At 46.3% G+C, this 17,544-nt stretch overlaps 3 protein-coding genes across 3 annotated transcripts in view; 1 reads left to right on the top strand and 2 right to left on the bottom strand.

Moving 5' to 3' along the window:
• The window catches only part of MPZL3 (myelin protein zero-like 3), a 6,842-nt gene extending 6,142 nt beyond the window's left edge, over positions 1-700 (bottom strand). Inside the window, exon 1 of the mRNA XM_010575099.1 lies at positions 613-700. Coding sequence (XP_010573401.1) covers positions 613-700 — 88 coding nt within the window. The remainder of the gene's footprint in view (positions 1-612) is intronic.
• A 1,108-nt stretch (positions 701-1,808) lies between these two features.
• On the bottom strand, positions 1,809-5,773 carry MPZL2 (myelin protein zero-like 2). Its single transcript, XM_010574995.1, has 5 exons — positions 5,574-5,773; positions 3,248-3,414; positions 2,724-2,934; positions 2,328-2,472; positions 1,809-1,869 (listed from the first exon to the last, which is right to left on the bottom strand). Exons 1-5 carry the CDS (start codon positions 5,626-5,628, stop codon positions 1,809-1,811), a joined length of 639 nt encoding a protein of 212 aa, XP_010573297.1. The 5' UTR covers positions 5,629-5,773.
• Positions 5,774-9,280: 3,507 nt separating this feature from the next.
• Positions 9,281-14,494, top strand: CD3E (CD3e molecule, epsilon (CD3-TCR complex)). Its single transcript, XM_010574996.1, has 7 exons — positions 9,281-9,310; positions 9,429-9,538; positions 10,994-11,014; positions 11,763-11,960; positions 12,769-12,921; positions 14,027-14,073; positions 14,438-14,494. Exons 2-7 carry the CDS (start codon positions 9,490-9,492, stop codon positions 14,492-14,494), a joined length of 525 nt encoding a protein of 174 aa, XP_010573298.1. The 5' UTR covers positions 9,281-9,310; positions 9,429-9,489.
• Positions 14,495-17,544: the final 3,050 nt, after the last annotated feature.

Genomic DNA, 17,544 nt, shown 5'->3' on the forward strand with positions numbered 1-17,544 from the left:
ATAACACCACCAGTGCTCTCCACGAGGCGCCTTTATTTACGACACGCGCGACTGGAAACGAATGTGTACAAACAGATAATGTGGCCAGCAAATTACAGGTGGGGTAATAAAGTCATAAAGCTACTCTTTAGACAAATGGGCTGATGATTTGGTGCTGGTTCAATACCATAACAGCTCTGCTGTTCCAATGAGCTGGGCTTTGTTTGCCTTAGAGAGAATAAGTCTGTGGAGGTACAGGGTACGTGCTAAGGGAGCCTGTCAAACACAGGGGTGAGACGCGCTGGCAGTCGCCTGGGCAATAAACGGCACCCGGAGAAAGTGGGATATTGCTGTTGTCGCTGGCAGCCTGATACTGTGCTGGCAGCCATGGACTGCTGCTACCCCACCAGACGGCAGTGGGACGGCAGCGGGACAGCGCACCGCGGAGCATCGCTTGCTCAGGGCAGTCTCTGAACTTGAACCGCAGCAGCTGCTGCCAGCCACAATTTTGGGGCGCCTACAACGGTGCGTGTACAGCTGCTGAGCAGGGACAGAAGCATCCCACCTGGTGCTGGTGTGCTCCTTCAGAGGGAAGGGGGGGAGCGGGGAAAGAAGGCCAATGTTGGGACATACCGGCAGAGCGGGAGAGGAAAGAGGAGGGGAGCTGCTGAAGCACATGGCCGCACGCCACGCAGCAGGAGACAGTCTTCTCAGCTACCATAGTTACAAAGCCTACTGAAGCGGCAAGAGATCGATATAAAAAGCACACCCACTGGTCAACGTTATCCCTAATAAGAAACCGCATACATTCCCAAACTATAATACTTCTCACTTAAGGTAGCGAAGAGATTTAAAGTACATTGTAGTAACTGGCTGCTCCTCTGATCCCTCATGTAGTCAGTCTTCCTTTTCCTGATGTCAAAGAGGATTCTGAGGGAGGAACAATTGGGCAACACATATGCACCTTGCCATTTTTAAGGTGCAAGAGTGTGTCTGCTCAGATGCTTTGAAAGTCTCTGTTCAGTCAGCTATATTGGCAAATCTTTTGGCATGTTTACATCTTCAGAGCAGCTTTCTTCACATTCTGCAGGTGTGAAGATTAAGGAAAATTCCTTGTTCATGGGGCAAGCTCCTCCTGCTTTGCTTCAATGAAGGAAATCTATAACTTATGTTAATGTCATCCTCTTTCCTTGCAAGAATTTCGGGTTGAGCAGGGATACCACACTCGCAGCATGAGGCGTCTGTAATTCAGCTTTGTCCTAACATCCAAAATTACAAGCTTTCACCATCTGCTTTAGAAGTACCTAAGAAGAAGATTATATGAAAAACAAAACAGATTCATTAGTCAGGGTTACTGTTGAAAAAAAAATAGTAGAGGCAACTGCTGACCTCAGAAATTGAGTGGGTAAAAATTATGCTGAACTGTTTCAGCAAAGCCAGCAGATCTGGAAACAGTTTTAGTCTTCCTGTAGCAATTTTAAAACAATAAAGATTAAATGAATCAAAACGATTCAAAACTGGCGAAAGGAAATTAATTCAATCCTCTTTATCCACAAAGCAGGCATGTTGCAGAAAGCAGCAATAACGGCTTTCCTACCAACGATCCTCAACACTGTTCTGTCTCCACTGCCTGTTCAGTCTTCAGTCTCTCTGAAGGTCCCTCAAGAGCAAACTGCAGCTGTGGTTTCAGTTGTTTCTGTTTACGGCTACCATGGCCATAGAAGTGAAATACCTAAGTAAAACTGTCTTAGAAAGTCTGCCGTAACACTGAGACATTAATTAGAGAATGTTTGAATGGATACCTGCGTTGTGTATACCATCAAAGATCTCTAGTCTTCCAGTGGACTGGCTTCCTTTTCTTCTCTAATCTTCAGATTCTCCTTTTCTCTACTGTTATAGAAAAAGGAAAAAAAAAGAAAAAAACCCAGATCAGCATCAGACATTCTGAGCAGCAGAGTCACCTTCTGAGTTACTTATAACATACATAACATATAAAAAGAAGTGCTATGATAAGAGAACAAGCATGCTAGATGCATGGTGAACACAGTGTCAGGTTCACAGAGGAAAGAACAGAGTGATTGTCTGCCAGCTACCACCACAACAGCTGGATCCTTCTCTGAGTGAGGAGCCACTGTGAAGGGCAAGAGTGAAATAAGGACTCCAAAGCTTGTTCATCCTGGGGCTCTGTTCTGACTGCAAGTAAGCAGCCAATTATTGCTAATCATGCTGGCCGTTTTGCATTGTAGATGCTTAGTGTAGGGTCCAAGTCAATGATTCAGAATAGCTATAGAGGTACATTTGACAAGCTTTCCCAGAAGACTTTCTCTCTCTCTCTCCTCTGTCCTTACAGTTCAGTGTCTGCCACCTTGATCCTCTTCTCTTGCGCTTTCTTCTGATGGTGTCGACAGATAATCACAACTGTCACCACAATGATCATCAGAACACAAGCAGACCCAATGGCCACCGCCAGGAAGTGGATTTCTGAGAAATGCACTGCACGGAGAGAAACAGATAAATGAACAAGAAGGACACACAGAGGGCTCTTGATATGTGGCTGAGAACATGTATTCGTGACTATAACCTTCTCTCAGGCTCCTTTTTTCCTTGTATCCATTAACTACCCTCATGCTTTCTCTTTATAATCCCTTTTCTTCTATGTATTTTCCCAAATGTGGAGGAAGACCTGCCAATGCTTCGCACTGGCTAAATTCACATGACCTCTGGTGGGGTTCTTGGCCTCTCACCTTTCTGCACAACTCTGAGTCGCACTTCACCAATTGTGCCATCAACATCTGGTGGGTTCTTCACCTGGCAGGTGAATGTCCCATTGTCAGTGGGCTGCAAGTTCCAGATAACGATGGAAACATCATTACGCTCAATATTCCCATCCCAGGTGACTCGTTCTTTAAACCGCCCAGCGGACAGCTTGTAGGGCTCCTTCAGGTAATAAAATACCTACAAGAAAGAAAGGAATCTGTCATTCCTACGCACTGTGCGGTGTTTGTGATAGAAGCAGCGCGTGGAAGTGGAATGGCACTGGCTGAGGCACATGGCCGAAGCTGAAGAGAGCTGTGTTGGCCCAGTCACTCTCAGATGAGCTCTGAGGCCATTTCAAAAGACGGTGCCTTGTGCATTTCAGCTGTGCTTGCCCATTCATACCCACACCTGGAATTTTTGCAGTCACCGGGCTTACCCAGTGCTGGGCCTTGGGACTGGTTTGTTTGAGCAAGTGTGCATCAATGAAATGGAGTGTAAAGGTCTCACTCACTGGCTCATGAGAGCTCAGGTCCTCAGGCTGGAAGTTCCACGTCACTGACAGGTGCTGGCTAATAGGGCTGCTGCTGGAAAAGGTGCATTTTAACCGCAGGTTAGTGCCGTTCACAGCATCCACTTCCTTGGAAGTGTAAACTTCCACGGCTGCCGCAGGCCACAGTGCTGCAGGGAAAACAGCAGGGGTTAGAGGTAAAGAAAGCTGCTGTCTAGGAGTAAGCTCATCACTTTTCCTTATCTGCATTTAGTCTATGCAGGAGCCTGCCTTATCTATCCCTGTCAATGTTTAACCTGACAGTCAGAAGCACACAGATGTAATTACACTGAGGGAGGTGATCCTGTGTATGCAGAGATCACCTGCGCTTCATGGATTTTGTCAGCTGATGTGCAAGCTGCGCAGTGCTGGTTTTGAGGGACTTTGCAGTCGTCTGAACTGCTGGTACAGGGCTTGCTTTGTAGTTTTGTGGCTGCACAGTTACACTTACAGATCTGATAACTGGTTGAGAAAGGACCACTGAGAAGGGCTTGTCTATAGGGATAATAGACTTTGTTTGGGGGGGAAATGTCTCTTTTCAGGCATGAGCAAACTTGACATCTAGGAGGTGCAATGCTGTTGTAAAAGCCACCCCTCCTTAAATATACACTTGCTCCTGACTGGCACCGAAGATATCATATAACTTTTCATGTGCTTGTCCTGGTCACATTTTCACAAGTGATTACATTCTACTGCACTTAACTCCCCAAGCAGATTTCTTCAGAAAAGTAGTCCTGCCCTTTCAAGGAGCACTGCTGAGCCCCAGTAAACAATTGCTATTTCCTGTGCTAGAACTTTCCTTTATATGCTTTGTATTATCAGCCTGAGTGTCCTGCACACCATGGTGAAAACTGCTCTTATTGATGTAAGAAGTGCCTGTTAGAAGGTTAATAGCCCAGCTGGACAACTACAGTCAAATATAGTAAGGCTGAGGAACTCTACAGGAAATCCTCAAGGTAAATCTGTAAGCATTTGCTTGTCAAAGAAACATCCTCTGTTAACCAAACCACCGCAGCTGCCTTTTTAAAAATAAGGTAGCATCGCTAAGTTGGTGCTACGCTGAAAGAGAGACAATCAGCAAGAGAGAGCATCAAGACACAGAAAGAAGAAAAATGAAAAATAGGAAAACCAAAGGGTTGCTGGTGAAGATGCCTCACGCCTGAGCCCCGGTTGTCCTCTGGCTTGTTCTGCCATTCCAGACCGAGTTCAATCACTCTGGCAGATTGGTGCTGCCAAAACTGTGGTACTGTAAGTGCTCACTTTTTTCCCCGCAGTCGCGGAGTTGCTTGCCTGACTGCTTTAGCTCTCCGAGTTAGTTAGCGGGTTAGTTCCTGCAAAACAGCAGGGCTGAGCTAAAAATCTTGCTGCTGCTGAAAGGGACAGTCCTCCCTGTTCCTTATCATGTGCTCCCATTAGCTTCCTTTTCCTCACTGGTCAGACTAACCCACCAGAAAAAGAAGATATTCACTGTCACTTTAGGAAGATAGGTTAACACATGCCAGTGTGATTCAAGCAAAGAAAAGTTTATCTGGGGTTGTAAAATATGGCTTCATAACAAAGACAATCCATACCTTTTCTGTATTTGAAAAGAATTTATAATCAAAGATTTCCTTGCCAAATAATTTTTCTCAAAGGAGAAAATATTTGAAATGCCAAAACATTGAAAGTGTTCACATTTGAAAAACTTCATTGGCAGAGATCATGTTACTCATCCAAAGATTCGGTGTCAAATCTTTTCATTTTAAAATCCCTTAAAAGAACAAGTGTGGGAAATAAGTGTAAAATACTTTTTTCAACATAGATTACCGAGCGTATCCATGTGCTGATGCATTTGGGAAAGGAGGACATGGTGTTCTTAGATTCCAGCTATATTGATACAAGCCACTGAAAATTCAAGCGAGTTTATTGTTGGTCTGGAATCGTTGCTGTGTGAAGGATCTAAACCCAGTGCTGCCTAACAATCTCGGATTGTCTAGTAACAAAGATAGTGAAAAAAACATCTAGGAGTAAAGTCCAGATTCCTGGCAGGAAAGGAAAAGATGTGTAACCAGAGCTGAGAATGAGATCAGTGTTCTTCTTCCGCTTGAACACACCTAAACCTGTTTGTTGAAGAAACTCAATCACTTCCAGTCACTTGCAGTGAACCCTGGACCGAAAGAATCACAGCAATCGTCTACAACAAGTATCTGAGACTGCCTTAAGTTGCTGCCTTAATGAGGATGATAATTAAGGGATCAGAAGAGGAAAGTCAAGATGGCAACTGAGGCCAGACAGTACCAGGTTTCCTTACCTTGGAGCTGTACCCCAAAGAAGAGGACAGCACCCAGCCACTTGGGGCCATGCATCAGGAAGACAAGTCCGTACTCCACAGGTTGAGCAGTATCAGAAAGAGAAATTTGTTTCAGGTTCTCAATAACCTGATGAAAGATGAGTTTCTCAAAGCGTTCCCAGCACAGCGGAGCAAATTCCTTTCTCTCAGCTTGGCCTGCAAGGCAATGTGTGTATTCCTTCTTGCTTGAGTCAGAGAGCGCTCCCTGCCCTTGCACTGAAAGGCAAGGTGTGGCCAGCACAGCTCGCTTATGTGTGCAAAACAGGGAGGTTTTCCAGGTAAGATTAATTTCTTCTGCCTCCCATATTCCTTTGCTCTCTTGTGTTGCAATCATCCCTCCTCCCAGCTTCTACCTGAAGCCACTCCCCTCTTGTGGGAGGTAATTTTGCTCCTAAAAGAAAATTTGCCTGAAGGTGTTTGTAGATAGCCCGAAGGAATGAAAGCCATTTGTTTAGCACAATCCTGCAAACGATCCAAAAAAAGCAAGCCAAAATAGCCGTGGCAGCAGTGTGGGCACATATCCAGGGGATGGAAGTGTTCTACTGAAACAGATACCTACAGTAAAGGGATCATTATAACGCTACTTGGTTGCAGCCATCCCGCAGAACTGGAGACTGCATTAACTGGGGCTTGTAAAGTTCTTGGAAAAGTCGAGAGACAATTACATTGGACACAAGTCCAGCCAGATGGTAGTCCAGGCACAGCTGGGGAAACCCCACCGTGTTCAACAAGCAGCACAAGGTAGTAGAGAAACTCAGTGTGACACAAAATATTTTCCTGGTGGCGCGTGGCAGCTGTGAGAGCATGAAACTGAGTTGTGCACGTGTGTCGGCAAAATAAGGATGTTTGCATTTGAAGACCATAAATCACTTTAACAGCAGAACCTGCTGCTGGCTGTGGCTGTGTTTGTGTCTGGTCCATGGTCTAGTTCCAAGAAGTCATCCCAGGTTATGAGCTTTCGTTGTGACTGATTCTAATTTTCCTTGCAGTAGTGCCAAGGCAGGGACGGGAAGGGTGCCCTAGCCTCTGGGTGTTTTGAAGGGCTCCCTTCAGCCTAGAGCTAATGAGCAGAGTGAGGGCGCTCTTGCTGTGCAGCAGTATGGGCTCCGATGGGATGTTTTGGATTACCTGGGATGCACTGAGAGGATATCAGAACTGGCCAGAACAAGGTTTTGGTGGAAAGAGGACAGCAGCAGGACTCTCTGACTTCCTGCTAATGAGCAACTGTGTGAACGGACATCTCTCCTCCTATTTGCTGCTATTAACATCCTTGTGGCAATTTCTGCGGAGAATACTGAATTATTTTTAACTTTTAAACTTCAAGTTACAAATTTGGCAATGTAAAAAAGGACTGAGGCCATCAGTCTCATGGATTGCTCACAGAACAGCACAGACACTTATGTCTCTGCTCGTAGCTCTGAGATACCAGATATCCCTATTTTCATGGGAATAATTTGGCCCTGTGTTAACGCTTCATCACTGCATCTCCCCAGATTTCCACTCAGTTACTATTCCAAAACATCATCTCCATTTCTTTCGTTGCTGACATAAATATTTATTAGGCTGGGGTTTTGTTCAGATTTTGTTTCAAGTATCTGTAAGGCAGTGCTCAGCAGTCAATTTGCTGCCGCCTCCTAAGATATTTCTGCACAGCAGCAACTTCTTATCCTCAGGCAGCCCATGCAGAGTCCAGTAGGACAAGTATGTTTCTTGCTGCAACTGCCCTTTGGCCGCTCGGGCCACATAGCAACACTACTGGCTCTCACTTGAGACTACATTTGTGTAACAACACGCAGGACTGGGAAGAGGGTCTGCTCCGATCTTTACCTGCAGACCTTCAATGTCTTGCTTCAAAACGTGCTGACTCCAGCTGTTAAGAGAAGACCATGTCCCTGACACTCTTACTAGTAACCTAAATTCTCTGATGTTTCATTTTGAAACAGAAGTAAGTAAAAGAAAGACCTGACAGCTAAAGAGAGAACCTTGATAAATGAAATAGGGCCCACCACATTGTGATTAGCCATGACATTAAATGGTGAGCTCTTGGGAAGGAGCAAGATGCCAGCTCCATCCTTCCAGGCATCTGGAGAGGCATCCCTTGAGATGTGTGTGGCACGTGCCGAGACGCAGAGCACCCTCCTGGGAGGAGGGAGCCTTGGCTGCCTTTGCAATGTCTGCTTTGGGCGCGAGCCCTCAAATCCCCACTATTCTCCCAACTGTATGAGCAGCGCTGCCACCTCTGTAGGCTTCAAGTGGACTGAAACGGAAAGACGGTAGGCTTCCACTCTGTCCATGCCAGCATCGCTGCTGGAAGCAAAGCCTGGAGAGGCCCTTGGCCCAGTCCCATGGAGGTGTGGAGGTCTTTGCCCGCCTAAAGTGCAAGCTGGGCAAGAGCAGGCTCCCTTGCTGAGGCAGGCAGGCAGGAGCCCGCTGTGGTGCGAGCAGGGGACACCGTAGGGGCAGGAGCCTCCTCTAGTGGAGCCAGGCTGCTGTGCCCCAGGTTGGCAAGCCTAAGGGAAGGCACAGCACCAGTGACTTCAAACACGTAGACGTGGCACTTCAGGACGTGGTTTAGTGGGCATGGTGGTGTTGGGTTGACAGTTAGACTTGATCTTAAAGGTCTTTTCCAACCTAAACAATTCTATGATTCTCTGACTTCTTGCAACAGGTGCTGCAAGGCCTCCATCCAGGCGGGACCATGGCAGAGGTGACTGAGCCCAGGGTCTGGACATCTCCTGGCTGTGCATGGAAGGAGGTCTCAGGCTTTCGGGATGCCTTCGCTGTGCCATGTTCCCTTCTCTTTTTGGCAGCTCATGAGACAGAGGCTTTCTCCAAACAGCCTTAGCCTTCCCCCTAGCATTTACCTTTCGTGAGGGCTGCTAGACTGCTAAGTAGACAGACATAAATGTGCTTTACAGAAATAAAGCTGATTTTATTGTAGGTGCAATTAGTAACACGACTACAAATGCTGCATGAAAATGTAGAATTGCTTCTGCAGTCTTATACAGAAACTGAGGAGAAACAGCAACACAAACAAAGCAAGTTCCCTGCTAACGAAAAAGCATGTCCTCAAGTAGCTGTTGGGAGCAGAGCATTAGCTTTAGGTCAGAGGTGTGCAGCAGGGGTTGCTGTGCTTAGCCACCACTTTTGCTGCACTCCTCGCTGTCAGTATGTATGCAGAGGTGAGTCCAGATGAAGAGCTGGCAAACACCACTCTTGAAGAGGCAGCAGGAATTAATGGGTTGTGTTAGAGCAAAATAACAAAAGTAGAGCCCAGGTTGCATCATCAGTGACTAAAACCCCCAGGTTTTACAGCCTGGGACTTACAGGCTCATCTCTGCTGGCCATGCAGTGTCTCTAGGTGCTGAGCTTCTCATAGAATTTCTGGTTCCTCTGTTTATTCCCTCCTATGTTAAGTTGCTTGCAGTAGTTGACCTTCAGAAACACTGGCTTTGAAAAGTTTTTGGGAAGGTCCTGATAGCAAAGCTAATCCAGGCTCATTTAGCTCTCCTGCTGCTCCTAGGCCAGTTACCACAGTTTCTCCTGAGACTTGAACTGGGCTGGTGCAGAGCAGCCACCCCTTGCTGTCAATGACGTTCTGTGAGGAGGTTTTGAGCCTCCGCACTTCCTGACATGGGCTTATTTTATCATATGTGTTCTGTGTCTTTCTTGGCTGCTTGCAGGTTTCACTGGAAACAGTGAGTCTCCCCAGCACTGCTCAGTTCGTTGCTGTACACAATTCTGGGAAAAAAATCTTGGGCCTCTTTCTTGTAAGTGAGAACTTGAAAAGCCAGTGTGTTCTTTCTTCCCTTGCAGCCAGCCGCAGGGATGCCAATCTGATGTGGTAGAGAAGAGCAAGAGAAGGAGGAACACAAGGATGAGGTTGGAGCAGTCCTTGCCTCTCCTGGGACTCCTGCTGTGTGTGGGTGAGTACAGCTGGCCAGAAGCCTGTGGGGACCGGCAGGGTGGCTGCCCAGGGGCTGCAAAGGAGAAAGCATGGGGGCATGCGCCTGGTTTTGCAAAGTACCTGCAGCCACATCTCCTGCAACTGGCACGTACAGTGCCTATGGAGCTGCTGCTCTCCAGAGCAAGTGTTCCACTCAGGGTGCAGGTTGCAGGGACAGAGAAATGGGAATCCAACCCTCTCAGGCTAGAGAAAAGAAGCTAAGGTCCCTAGTCAAATTTTGCTTGCTAGCTGATCCACTAAGGCACCTGGGCTCCAAACTTCATGCAGCAGGGCTGGAGCTTGATGCACTGCCTTCTGCAGCAGTGTGAACTATAAGATTCTGTGCTTTTAGTTTTATTTTTATGCTTTATTCATGCACTTTTCTTAAACTGTTTTGTGATTGTGGGTAAATAACTTCAGTTCAGACTCCCTGTGATATCGTGGGAGTGGTAGCAATATCCATGTTACCAGTTTGAACAGACCAGCATTTAGAAAGCTGGTTTAGGATGAAGTACAGAGTATCTGTAAAGACTATAAAGAAGCTGGTAACTATGAGAGATAAGTTTGAAAGACAATTAAAAGATACTACAATAAGGCTACAGCTACTCTGCCAATGTGCTGCAAATACCAACTGCTATTCTTTGAGAAGATTGAAAACATTTGGTTTAGCAATGGCCTGCTCTTTTTTCAAATTTAAATTCATCTTATATAAAGAAAAAAGCATCAGATCACCTTCTCTCCAGCCAAGTCCTATGCCTGTAGAATTTCAAATCTACAGTTTTGTTACAAGTAACTCCTATTGTAAAGCAAACGTTACCTGGGATGAGACAACAGCGCTGAACACATGAATACAGGTCATTACTTTATGATGTTACTTTCTATCAACAAATGTCTTTAAAGCAAATCACAAGTCTGATTCAAACCTCCTAAAAACTGTTTCTATAATAATCCAGCTCCAGAGACTTCAATGGAGCTACTTGTTTCCTGCCAAGAGAGAAAAATCACATAGATAAACTGTTCTACAGTGTTAAATCAAGAGTCAAGGTCCAATCCTCCAGCGAGTACACTTTTGCAGAGGACAGTGGTTCTTACTGCAGAAACCAGGCATGATTTTCCAGGTTTTGGTCCATGACTATAAAGCAAAATTGTTGGGTGTGCAGCTTGCAATAACCCTTTTTCTAAACTGGGTCAGAAAATTATTCAGATTTCCATTCTGCGTCAGTCCATGTTAAAAATGGCTGCCAAAGGAAAAGACTTCATTTCAAAACAACATCCCATCTCAGCTAACAGAATGCTTCTAATATCTTTAGTAGAAATACAGGAGTATAAACATTTTTTTCAAACAGCTGAGTTCAGAAAGGAGATCCTTGAAGTAGGAAGGGTGTATGATATCAGTAGCTAAATTACTTACCACTTATTATTCTTTCTTTTGTAGTCGGCACCGCAGCTCAGGAGGGTAAGTATATTTTACTGGCATTCTTAACTATTTAGTGTGATAAAAAGACAAACTACACCTCACAAGTGAGAAATATTTGAATTCTGCACATATTGTAGGATAGGAAAAATTCCCTGTTCATTAATTGTTACTGATCTCACTGATTTGAAAAATTGGCCGTCACGAATTGTCTCTAATTATTGCTAGTGAACTCCAAGCCAGGTTGGGCATTTTCAAACAGCAATGAACAGTAAGGTAATAGCAGGCTGATTCATTAACACTTATTATTCTCTCCTTTGCGGAGAATACCGAACCAGTAGAGAGTAAGTGTATTTTACCAGCATTCCTAACTATTTAGCATGATATAAAGACTCCAGATGCCTCACAGGTGAGGACTAAAAGGCAGACAGAAATATTTGAGTTCAAGCAGTATTTTAGGAGGAAAATATTTTTTGTGTGTTAGTTGCTACTGTCATCACTGATCAGAAAAATCAGCTATAACGAGTTGCCCCTAATTACTGTTAATGGTCTCCAAGAGAATAGCAGGCAGCCAGGCTCTCTGACATAAAGTTGAACACTCTGTGATAGTATTTTGATACTGTTCAGTGTTGCAAAGAAGACACATACACAGAGAATTTACATTACACCATAAAATCAAAGATTTTGCAGCGCAAACTGTCATGGCGGGATCAAGGGTGGGCAGGGAAGCCTGCTCAGAAGTTGTTTGTAATGCTAGTTTCCCTTCTCCTTGGCCTATCTTCCAATAAAGAATTCCTGGTGGAGATTTCCGGAACCACGGTGACAATCACATGTCCCTTGACCACAGACAGCATAAGCTGGAAGTTAACAGGGATGAAAGATGGCAGCAGTGAGAAGAAGTACGTTATAGAGAATCACGACAGCTCTCCTACCAATGTGAGTTGTTCGGCAGGTGAAAAGAAGTATGAAATGTACCTGAATGCCAGAGGTGAGTGAAAAAGCACTCAGTCTATGGGATAAAGATAAAGTCTACACATTTCAGTGACAGATGTTAGGAGCTGAGGCCTGATTTTCAGTGCTGCTGGGCTGGGTGAATGCAATTCTGCTGAGGCCCTTCCCACTCTGTGTGGGCAGTAAAAAAGTGCAAGAATACACTTTTGGCAAGAGGAATCTCCCTGCTCTCTACTCCTTTCCCTTCTGCTGTTCTCAAGCTGGTTGCGTGTCAATGGTTCCCACATTCCACACAGTGCACAAGCTTCTTTTATACCACTTCTGCCGTGCTGCAAAGCAAGAGTAATGTCTGTCACAAAGGCCAGAGGCACTTCTTATCTTGCAGAGTGGAAACCTCCCATCTGGAGCACACAGCCTGATTTCTGTGAACCATCAGCCAGGGGGAGTTCACCCCCCATCCCTGCCAACAGAGTGATTTAAGCCTCTGAGCCATTTGAAATTTGGGCAGCTGCTCTGCATTCAGGACTTAAGAGTCCAGTGTAGGCAGAGGAGGGTAATGATCTAGGGGGTATTTTGCACCCTCTGGCTCAGACCATGCCAACAGCAGAGGATAGCACAGGAGGCTGCACACAGCAGCCCCCTGGCTGTGTCTGTTTGCAGACTGAAATGGCGGGGCGGATGGAATGGCCTGTGCTGTCCCCCTTCACTTCTGTTTGCTCTTTTCTCCCTCCTACCCAGAACTGTATCTTTTCTGCTAGCATTAAGGAGATGAGTGAGGCCTGGACTTTCCTTGCTGGAAAGGAAGGGTGCCTATCTCTGAGCACCTTCACCTCTCCTTCTGACAGTGTGCACAAACTGTGAGGAGCTGGATGCCTTGGCCGTGACAGGGATCATCACTGCGGACCTTCTCATTACTTTTGGGGTGCTGATTCTGGTCTATTACTTCAGCAAAAACAGGAAGGGGAGAGCAAGCGCTGGCGCTGGCAGTCGGCCACGAGGTAAGAGCCATTTCAGGCGTCTCTGCTCTCCGTGATGTCTGCTAAGCGGTAAATTAAACACTTGCCCCTGCTGAGTGATGGAGCATCCTCTGTTCCCGCCAAGCCTCCAAGACCTCGCCAAACAACACTCCTGCTTGCCACATCTGTTGCTCCAGGCTGCCTTCTTTTATGGGATAGGTGCAGCTGCCGTGTTGTGTCAAAGGCTTCCTGCCCATAGGAAACCATTTCACAGGCTGTTGTGCAGCAGCATTGAGTCTGTGCTGAAGCAAACGCTGTACAGCAGATGCTCAGCTTGCAAGTGTTGCTGCAAACCCAGGCTGGCCCCGGCCCATTCAGCTCCTGTCTCAGGAAATCAAAGACCAAGAATTAGGCCTACACACAGAACATGTGATTAGAAATCATGGTGTTATTAAAACTATAAATTTGAATTTCTGGCTTCTGAGGCCATGGTTTGGTGACCCAGTGGGTCCAGCAGTGGGGCTCATGGGTTATAAATGCCAGGATAAAGCGATGAAGTGTGCTGTCCTGACGATGCTGGTTTGCATTTATTCGTGAAGTGTTGATGGTGACTTTTTTACCAGGAGACTGCCTGTCAGACAAGCACCATGGGTGCTCACCAGCCAGGCTTTGTGCAGATCAGGCATTGCCGCTTTTCCCCTAGCCTCCACAAAGCTGATATAAATCTTTCAGCAAGTCTAAATTCTCTCTTGTGTGCTTAGTGTGCATGTTGTGTGCTGGGTTCAACAGAAATGCGAAGATATGCTCATGCCTGTGCAGTTTGCTGAGGCAGAGGAGTGTAGATCTGGTATCCATATTGTGGAGCTGTAGCCTGGGCCTGTGCTTATGGGGCCTTCTTGTTTTCAAGTATTTCTTCACAACCAGGAAAGCTAGAAATTCACCCTTTCTAAAAGAAAGCTGATTTCTTCCTAAATGATCATAAGCCTCCTGCCTGCAGCAGTTGGGTCTTTAAAAGTTCTAAGCTCATGATAAAACCTTGTGAGTTGACTCATGGTATGCATTCCCCTGAGATCATCTCTGTGAAAGTTCCTCATGCTGTGTTATAGGAATCACCACCAAGGATGACCTCTCTTTGCCTCTATTGCAGGTCAGAAGATGCAGCGTCCTCCCCCCGTTCCAAACCCGGACTATGAGGTATGGAGTACCTGCATTTTTTCCATCTCTCTTTGCTGATTAGGGAGGGATAGCCAGAGTTGGTAATCTGTAGCATATGCCCTTCTTGCTCCTTTGAAGAAGCATCCAGTACGCTCAACCTCCAAGCTTTCCTGGGAGCAGAGGAAAAAGGTGGCGAAGGTGGAGCCCCTTCTCCTGGTGCTGCCACAGGGAGTCAGGAGCAGAACTGCAGCCTCCTGTGCACCGTGCACACTAGCAGAGCAGCGCTACGCCTGCTCTCTCTGTTCTGTTTTTTCCTTCATGTATTGTGTGGGCCAAGACCCTGCTGTTGTTTGAAGGTGTGTTAATGAGGATTCCCAAACTAACATCTCTGCTGTTCCCACAGCCCATCCGGAAAGGTCAGCGGGAAGTGTATGCAGGCCTGGAATCCAGGGGCTTCTGAAATTCCCACAGATGACAGTCTGGAAAACAGCAGCAGAAAGGCTAAGCACTTCTGCCCAGCTCAGTACTGGTTCTCTGCAGGCCTGCTGAGGTCCAGGTGTTTTGGGGTAAGCCTACACAGGACAGGCACCCTGCTGCCATCCGCTGTCCCACCCTGCTGTGTTCCTTCAGCCTTCAGTTTGACATTAGGGAAAAGAAACAAATGAGCACGTTAGCAAGAGAAATATTCCTTCTCATTAAAGGACTGCAGCCTCACGCGTGGTTCCTGGCCTCCTTTTCCCTCACACTTCTCTCTTTGCTCCAGTTGCATGCTCTGGTTTTCCTTCCCATTTAATTTCTGCCCTGAGTGCCTCCACTTGCTCCCTGTGCCTCCCTGGGTAGCTAGTGGGCAAAGAGTGGCTCCTTCTCAGAGTGACTGGCTCTGACCTTGTCCTGCTCTCATGTTCATAGCCTGTCTTCATTTTGCTGCCCAGGATTGTAACAAAAGAAACAGAAAGGCAGTCAGCATATTAAAAATAAAATGGTACATTTTCATAGAAAAGCCACTGCATTGAATGAAAATATTTCAGTCAAAAAGACAAGTTTTCCTTCAAAAAAAGTGAGAAGCACTTCTACCAGTACATGCAGACAGACCTGCCCATCCCCCAGCTCTTCTTCTGTAGGACATGAGTGGGGCTGAGTATCACTTTGCATCCAGCAACCATTATGTTTCAGACCTTCAGCAGAACCCGCTCTGAGGGTCACATGAAGATTTGGTGCCTTCCCAAGCCATCTGAAAGCCTCCTGTTAGGAAATTTAAGTGCTTGGCTTAAATCTTTGTTGCAATTAAATAGTGGGGCTCTTAGATATATCAGCTAAGATTTGAACTCCCGCTTAGCAATGAGTATCAGCTTTGCAGTCTGACTGAGACAGCACAACAGGGATTTTCACGTTTCCTAGATTGGAACTGAGGGCCTTTGGCTCAACCCTGGGACTAGCACTCTGCTCTGAAATAGCTTGTTCACTGCAACTGAAATGAATGCCCTGGGGCTACAAAGATAAAGCCCAACCTACAAAATCAAAGAGAGCATCAAACCCTTTTGCTAGGCTGTCTTCCTCATCCCAGAGACCTCATGGACTCCATTTTTACTGATATTCTATAATGTAGTCTAGGATAAACACATTTCTTTGAGTGTGTTGTACCTTAAGGGGTGTGCAAGTACATTCGCTGGCAGAGTTTCATTTTCCAGAGCTATCACTCTTAGAGATTCTTGTGATTTGTCCTTTGCTGCTGCCCTTTCTCTCCCCATTTCAGCTCTGTACTTGAGTTCTCCTTGGGTTCTGTAGAAAGATGACGGGCTTCTTTACCATTGGTAAAGATCCGTTTTAGCTTTTTAATATACATTTAAAAACTGTAATATATTAGTAAAATGGGAGACAACACCCCCAGGTATGCAGTGGAAAAGATTTCCCCCATGTTTTTGTCTCTGTTAAAGAAAAACAGTTTTTGTTAAGGGGACGTCCCAGGTCAGTAGTCCAAGAGAGTGAGAGCTTCTGTGGGTCTGTGTTGACTCACCTTGAGGCAGACTGCAATGTGTTTGGGAGGAGACTGTGCCAGGATGGGGCAGGGGGGACAGGTACACATAGAAAAATGCACTGCCATGCCTAGGACAGCGGGGCCTGAGAGCAGGGCAGGGGTCAACAGGAGCTGGGGAGTGGAGTCTGGGACAAGTGAAATAGCTGAGGTCCCATGCACTCAACATACAGATTTTAAATCTGCCCGATTTTAAAAGCTGTGGTTTCTAAAGCAGCAGCAATGGGACAGGTAGCAACTTATGAGCCCAAGAGATGCTGTGATGCCTGGGAACATTTCTGGTCTAACACTGGCTGAGTGAGCCACACTTGTGTTGCTCTGCAGAGCAACAGCTCTGAAGAAAGGAAACAGCAACAGTGATGGGGCCTGGGGGTGGTTTAACCCTTAAGTTTCAGCCTGGGGAGATGAACACCCAGCAAGTTTCATGCTTCAGATTGCTATGCTTACCCTGCAGGATGTGGTTTTAAAGGCAGCACAGCTGGGTTTACCATACAAGGCACTAAACGTCTAGGAGGGAGATTGCAAGATACAAAGAGCAGCATTAACCCCCAGTAGCTCTAAAACCACTCTGGGCCATGTTCTCAGCTTCTGCAAAACATCACTGCTCCAGGGATGCTTGCCTAGCCCAGCCATACAGCCCATTGCCATGAATGGGATGTGAGAAGCTCGGACCACTCTGGGTGTAGAAGGTCTAAGTTTTGCTTCTGCCACCATTTATGGGGCTGCGTGTTTGCCCCAACCAGTGCCATCCCACGCTCTCCTTATCTCAGTGGGATCAGCACCCACCCAGTGACAACATCTCTCTGCCTCTGTGTTTAGCTGCACTATAGAAGTATTTCTTTGTCCTACCAAGGGCGAGGTGCTGAGGAGCCTCTCACAAATAGAGTTTTAAACGTTGCCTCTGCTGGCTCTTTGATTTGTGCAGAACATACCCACCCACTCTGCTCCGGGTTTCTCCTGCTCCTTGTGTGTGGTTAGCCACGCTTGCTCAGTGCTTTTGAGATCTGATGGTGATGAAAGCGCTGCAAACTAGGCAGTCTGCGGGTCACTTTTTTTATAAGGTCCTCCCCAGATGGCTTTGCAGACCAAAGGCAGGTATTGGCATATTGTACCTGCAAATGGCGGTATCAGGCTCACCCTTCACTGGAGCAGGTTAGAGTGGAAAAACCACTAAGACATTATTCTGCACCTGTGAAGAGCAAAATGTTGTTGCGTAAAGAGCTGACACCATAGGAAAACAGGTCCTTTTCTTGTTCGCTGCCCGCAAGGCTGATCACACACCATTTCCTGTAAGGGCATGTGGGGTGCACCAGTGGGCTGCTTTGCACAGCCTATGTGTTGTTTGCTGTGTCAAACATGTCACAGGTTTGTGGCCAGTTTTTATTGAGCGTTAACTTTTTCGGTGCTTACTTTATACCACTGAGTCACAAGGCAATTCACAGCCTGGTGCTCTCTAAAGCCTGTCACCCAGATTCTTA

Source organism: Haliaeetus leucocephalus, unplaced genomic scaffold (assembly GCF_000737465.1).
Source record: "Haliaeetus leucocephalus isolate CR32 unplaced genomic scaffold, Haliaeetus_leucocephalus-4.0 Scaffold450, whole genome shotgun sequence".
Lineage (NCBI taxonomy): Eukaryota > Metazoa > Chordata > Aves > Accipitriformes > Accipitridae > Haliaeetus > Haliaeetus leucocephalus.

Bases quoted from the DNA above. Each gene is read 5' to 3' on its own strand.
- MPZL2 (XM_010574995.1), bottom strand. From the start codon at position 5,628: ATGCATGGCCCCAAGTGGCTGGGTGCTGTCCTCTTCTTTGGGGTACAG. The intron at 2,935-3,247 runs GTGAGTGAGACC...TCTTTCTTGTAG, and splicing joins ACCTGAGCTCTCATGAGCCA to GTATTTTATTACCTGAAGGA. The intron at 1,870-2,327 runs GTAAGGACAGAG...TTTCTATAACAG, and splicing joins AAGGTGGCAGACACTGAACT to TAGAGAAAAGGAGAATCTGA.
- CD3E (XM_010574996.1), top strand. From the start codon at position 9,490: ATGAGGTTGGAGCAGTCCTTGCCTCTCCTGGGACTCCTGCTGTGTGTG. The intron at 11,015-11,762 runs GTAAGTATATTT...CTTCCAATAAAG, and splicing joins CGGCACCGCAGCTCAGGAGG to AATTCCTGGTGGAGATTTCC. The intron at 12,922-14,026 runs GTAAGAGCCATT...CCTCTATTGCAG, and splicing joins CGCTGGCAGTCGGCCACGAG to GTCAGAAGATGCAGCGTCCT.